At 43.5% G+C, this 5,870-nt stretch overlaps 1 protein-coding gene across 1 annotated transcript; it reads right to left on the reverse strand.

Annotated features, from left to right (window-relative positions):
• Window positions 1-398: 398 nt before the first annotated feature.
• On the reverse strand, window positions 399-5,076 carry HSDL1 (hydroxysteroid dehydrogenase like 1). Its single transcript, XM_010147294.1, has 4 exons — window positions 4,849-5,076; window positions 3,802-4,247; window positions 1,442-1,669; window positions 399-500 (listed from the first exon to the last, which is right to left on the reverse strand). Exons 1-4 carry the CDS (start codon window positions 5,066-5,068, stop codon window positions 399-401), a joined length of 996 nt encoding a protein of 331 aa, XP_010145596.1. The 5' UTR covers window positions 5,069-5,076.
• Window positions 5,077-5,870: the final 794 nt, after the last annotated feature.

Raw genomic sequence — 5,870 nt, forward strand, 5'->3', positions numbered from 1 at the left:
CAAAACCTCCTCATAAAAGCCTCACAGGGGGCAGTGCTGTTGGAACAGAATTCTCAAATCACGTCAACTTTGCAAACTGACATCATGGAGCACTACGCAAGACAGTCACTTACTGTCAGCATTAAAACTACACCTGCTCCTGCCCAGTCACCCTGGAAAGAAAAGTGAACAGAGATTAACTTCAACCAGATCAGCTCTTTTTTTATGGAGGAAAGCAGCGGAGGAGCCATTTAATACAAGGATACAGAGAGGATCCAGACTTCTGTGATGTCTAGGTTACACACAGCTTGTTTAGCAAAGTACGGGTAGGTTACGCTAAGTCCACCAAGGTTCACCCAACGGGGTTGCAGCACTCAGATCAGAGCAGAGCACTCGTTATGCAGAACAACCAGATGCTCCTATTTTACTTTGCATGTTAAAGCTTGCTTGCATAGCATTCTGAGAACATACGCTGACATCCATGCCCAGATCCATTCAGGCATGCACTCACCCAACGTGAACTGCGGAGAGGCACAGGGAGAGAAGAGAAAAAGAAGGAAGGAAGGGACATATTAAGATATATTCCATTAAAGTAAACAGTTTCTCAAATTACCACTCAAACAAGGCAAAAACTTGCTTGAACAACAGCAACTAAGCCTTAAATTCAAAGCCCTAGAAGTAAATATACGTAGCCATTTTGGAAGCAGTGCACACAGCTGAACAGTTGGATTCTACAATTAAATCCTGAAGTGTTTGTTTGGTTTTTTTTTTTCAAGTTCGCAACAGCACTACTGTCTGCTTTCCTTAGCTGCCACGTTGCAACAATCCTTCCCGTCTCTTTTATTCCTTTTGACTAATCCTCACTTCTTCAATTCCTTCCAACTCGACCTATAGAAAGCCACTAGGTAGGACACATGAGATGTGACCAGTGTTCCTAAAATTACTTTGGACCCCGAGGTCTGCCCCCAATACTGAAAACCTAAGATACGGAGGACCTGCTTCCAGGTAGCTTAGGATAAAAATGTGGGCTTCCCCCCCCCTCCCCCACCCCCCACCCACCACTCTCCCCCCCTTCCTTGCCCAGCCTCCCCTCAAAGCAGAAAAAACCTCAATAAATTAAGACTGAAAACAGTTAATTCTGTTCACAGAAGACCGTGAAATGCCTGCCCACTCAGCAACACCAAGTGAAATGAGGCACTCTGTGCTTTTCCGTATGAAATTGTCTCTTTCCCATTTTGCTGCGCATTTTGGGTGGGAAATGGATTCACACTCTCCTCCTAAAAATAAATGTCAATATTCTAAAGCAGAATTAGTGAGAAGATACGGCACAATGCCTTTAAGCCCTCCAATATATATTGCACTTTCTCGGAAGACGAGCATAGTTTTCATTCAGACTCCTAAGAAAGTACAGAGCTTAGTTACTTCTACTGGCAAATACGAAATATTTAATGAATTCTATTACCTCTATTGCATGCTGCCAGTAACCAGCAGTCCTTGTGGATAACCCAAGAGTAGTAATAGCATGACTTGCATATTCTTCAGCGGAAGGAACCAAAAAAGACCTCTTTGATGCAATGCTGCTGCATGCTACCAGTTTTGTAGCAACCAGGAATGGCGTTAAACTCTGAACAAAAATTCCTTTGGAGGCATACTCATAATGTAGTGATCTACTCAAATAGTCCAAGTAGGTCTAAAAAGACAAAAGCAGAGACAGAAATCTTTTTTCCTTTCTTTTTTTAGAGAAAAGGAAAAAAAAAAAATCAAGTCTTAGGGCAGAGTTCTATTAAAGTTACAGAAAAGTTGCAGCATGTTTTAGCTAAAGAAGTAAAACCTTGAATAAATACTATGAAAATACACATTTGTAACGTATTACCAACATTGGTTCTATTTGTTTGTTAAAACCCTGCAAGTGTTTAGTAACTTGCAGGACACAGCTTAACTCTCCAAAGTGAATTTAACAAACAATCTGACAATTTCTGCTTTAAAAACAAACAAACAAACAAAAAAAAACCCAGCACACACCACCACCACAGAAGCATTTAGATCATCTAAATCAAACACCTTGTTTAGTTTGGGGACATTGCAGGGGACACTCCAAAGCGAGCTACACGTACGAGTGCCAAAAGGACAAAATGAAGTCACATTCTTTAATCCATTTACAAGTGAATTTCATACTCATCTTTCCCAGAAGCTAGGTTAATTACTTCCTGCAACTTCCTTCTGCAAAATTAAACCTGCATTTGTTTATGTGTGGCTGTATGATCTCCTCTGGTTCACTGTACTTCCACAGAATAACATGAAAAAGCACAAGCCTGGTAACTGGGATCACTGGAATCAAACAGATGGGAAAACGAGCATGGCTCAGTCTTATCAAGGCAGCAACACCGATACCATGCTGAACCTGTAAACAGATGGGAAACAAGCATGGCTCAGTCTTATTAAGGCAACACCGATACCATGCTGAACCTGCTGCTGTGCCACACTGCCAGTTACCCCCAAGAAAGAGAATTTTAGACTCAGTTAGAAAGGGTTTCTGCTCCCAAACAGCCTCACAAAAGTGCTATTCTCAGCAAGCTTGTGAAAGCATTTTCTACAAATGCTCTTACACCTGCTTTAGGAAAACAAACCAACCACTTCAAACACACCTTACGCTGTTAACGCACAAAGAGGCTTAGGATGCTAGAGCAGCTTGTTCCCACTTCGGTGCCAATGTAACCGTACAGAGGCCAGGCTTTAAACTGGGTCGTTAACCTAGGATTTGGATTAAGGATGGCAGCTAAGGGAAGAAACTTTGGTACTCTCAGTTTTGTTCTGTTCTTTATAATTTGGGCCTTTCAATTGTTTTAGTTCAGAATTCAGTTCTGCATACACTTCGCATAACCAAGGGGGGAGATATTCTGCAACAGAAATAGGAAACTTAAGCCAGTTTCCACACTGAAAAAAATTTGCAAGGAATTTTACACCTTGGGGTAGTAAGACCTGGTTTGTTCTAGGCAAAAGGAGGTACTCCAAGAGCTCTCCCAGGAGCAAGGCTGCACGGAGTTAGGCTACAGCAGAGGGCAGCTATCCATGCCTGGGAGCAATAACCACTTGTGTTTAGGCACTGGATGGAGACAAGATCCTGCTGCAATCTCAGTTGCTTTTGTGGATTCAGCAGCAAGTCATCCAGCATAAATCCGCATCCCCACGTGCAATCATACTTCCAGCATTACCCAGCTGCCCCATCCTATTCGTTACTGACTGGATCTCCTCAGGAAGAGCAATTATGGGGGGCAGGGGGGGAAGTTGTTTTTACTTCTCCCCAGACACGGTGCAGGCAATGGTGTAAGAAGCCTTCTGCCTCTTGATGTTAGGTGAAGCATTGGCTTGATTTGGCCACAGCCCTTGTCACACTGGTGGCTTCAGCACGAGTATAGCCCCTCTTGCTACCAAATACTAGCATCTAAGTAGCTTGAGATACATCTGCACAGTTCAGCTGAAGAGGGAGATGAAATTCCTGACCCTTTCAGCGAGTCACAGAATTGTCACTTTGCTTTTTGCATCATTCCTCTGAGGAAGGCAACATTTCTCCTAGAACTACTGTTATGCCACAGTTCACACATAATCCAAATAGCACTGACTTTGGTTCAAAGCCCAGTATGGATAAGGATAGTTTGCTGCGTAATACATGTAACATTCACCTCTAATATTCGAGCAACACCCTAGAAAACCTTCAGATATTTTTATATCCCTGCTGAATGGGTTTTAAAAAAACACTCCACAACCAACCTATAACGCATCTACTTTTTGGTGCATACCATTAGCCATAACACCCCAACTTACTTTAGAGGCTGAGTAGATTGACAACAGTGGCGTCGGATGACAAGAGCTGCCAGAAGCAACATTCACAATTGCTCCTTTCTTCTTTTCCACCATGCCTGGCAGCACAATATGTATCATCATGCTAGCAGAAACAATATTTACATTGATCGTGTCCCACAGCATATCCTCAGACAGGTTGGTAAAATAGTCTGGGTAGGGATAAAACATTCCTACATTATTCACCAAAATCCCAATTTCTTTGTCTTTCAGAGCCTCCTTAATGGCTGGGGAAGGCTCAGGCCCCTTGCTGAAGTCAGCTACTACAAAAACTGTTTCCACTTTATAGGTTTCAGATATGCTCCTAGCTACAGCCTCCAGCTTCTCTCTGTTTCGGCTGATTAAGACGATGTTGACACCACGCTTTGCCAGTTCTTCAGCATACGCCTTCCCAATACCATCTGTGCTACCTGCAATAGAAAATTAAAAAACAAGGTGAGAATCATAGCAGCCCTAGTCCTCTATACTGACAGTTTTTTCAAGCACAACTTTATGCCGTTCTCTGAAGATCAGCTGAATATGCTGATCTCAAAGCCACAACATTAAAGACATTGTCAGTGGCAACCTGCTGCAATCCCACCTCATAAACGCTGACAATAGAGACCTTAGTGTAGAACCTTAATGAAAGGCGAGAATGTCAGATACATGACTTAAACCTTGTTGAAGAACTTGAGCACATGTTAAAAGCCCATAGCAAAAAAAGGATTTTGTCTGCATCTCTGTCTATGCTTTATGTGTTCATGGTGTACCTTGCGATTTTTGGGAAAGATTGCTCTGTGATTCTTTCCCAGCAGTCAGACAACACATTAGGCTTGCCCATCTCCTGAGAAACTGAATTCAGTAAGGCACTAAACCACTGTCACTGTTCAAGCAGATTAACTTGCAACCTGAGATAATACAGGCCCCAGCTTGTGACGTAAAGCTCATCCAGCAATGTAAGCTAGCAAGTTTTACAGTACTGGCACAGTATGTTATATAAACGTAAGCAAATATACTGCTTCAGTCTCTTACCAGTGACCACGGCCCATTTTCCATACTGCTTGACAAGATCAATCTTACTGCCCAGCTTTGGAATTAAATGCAACCTAAGCATGCTGTAAGTGTCAAAAGCCAGAGACACACACTTTCTGACTGTGTACCAAGCTCCAACTATAGCCAGGGCCTCTATGTAAAAATTGCAGGAACGACTAATCTCTCTGTACAAGAGGCAGAAACGATCCACTGCAGCCATGGTGATCACAAGCCTGGAAAAAAGTAAGAGACACAGGGAATTACAATCTCCTCTTGGGCCATGTAAACTTTTCAGACTGAATGGATAGCCTTTGAGATTCAGCATGTTAGTCAGCACCATTTTGATGCAGAAAAAACACAGTCTGAGCACCATTTTGATGCAGAAAAAACAGAAGTCAGCCTTCTAAAATTCCTGTATCACCTACCATCATCCTCACTGGTTTAGCTATTAATTAGATTTACTGCAAAGGCACTTGTCAATGACACTGTAAATAAACCAATTCAAGTACAAGCTCTTAAGGGAAGCTCAACATGTAAAAATTAATTTTTGGAAGACTAAGACCCACCTACAGAAAAAGCAAGGGCAACCAGGAGACAGTCAAACACACAAGAAACAACCAGCTCTTTTAGGCACAGAGAGCTACATGACAGACAACGCAAGCTCAGAGACAGAAGCATAACTTCAGTCCCTGGCGCTGTCAGAAACCACTAACCCTTTCTCAGGAAATGCACCATATCTACCAGTCCCTATGGTTTGAAAATCCTCCAACCACGGGACACGCGTTAAGGTCACATCACACACCGGCTTCCAGCAGAAAGCTTCGTGTGCCTCACGGGGTTTTTACTAACGAGTCGTTTTGTAAAACAAGCGCAGAGCCCAGTCGCCGCCTCCTCGGCAGCTTAACGCCACTTGCCTTGAGGCCGTTACACACCGCCCGTCCCTCGCTCTGCGAGACCACGCGCGGCGCGCTCCGGGCCGCAGGCCTCGCCCCGCTCCCTCCCCGGAGGGCCAACGGGCCCTG

Source organism: Eurypyga helias, unplaced genomic scaffold (assembly GCF_000690775.1).
Source record: "Eurypyga helias isolate BGI_N326 unplaced genomic scaffold, ASM69077v1 scaffold25292, whole genome shotgun sequence".
Lineage (NCBI taxonomy): Eukaryota > Metazoa > Chordata > Aves > Eurypygiformes > Eurypygidae > Eurypyga > Eurypyga helias.

Coding starts and splice junctions, on each gene's coding strand:
- HSDL1 (XM_010147294.1), bottom strand. CDS start 5,068: ATGGCTGCAGTGGATCGTTTCTGCCTCTTGTACAGAGAGATTAGTCGT. Junction 4,248..4,848: donor AAAATGGGCCGTGGTCACTG/GTAAGAGACTGA, acceptor TTTCTATTGCAG/GTAGCACAGATGGTATTGGG. Junction 1,670..3,801: donor CAATCTACTCAGCCTCTAAA/GTAAGTTGGGGT, acceptor TTGTCTTTTTAG/ACCTACTTGGACTATTTGAG.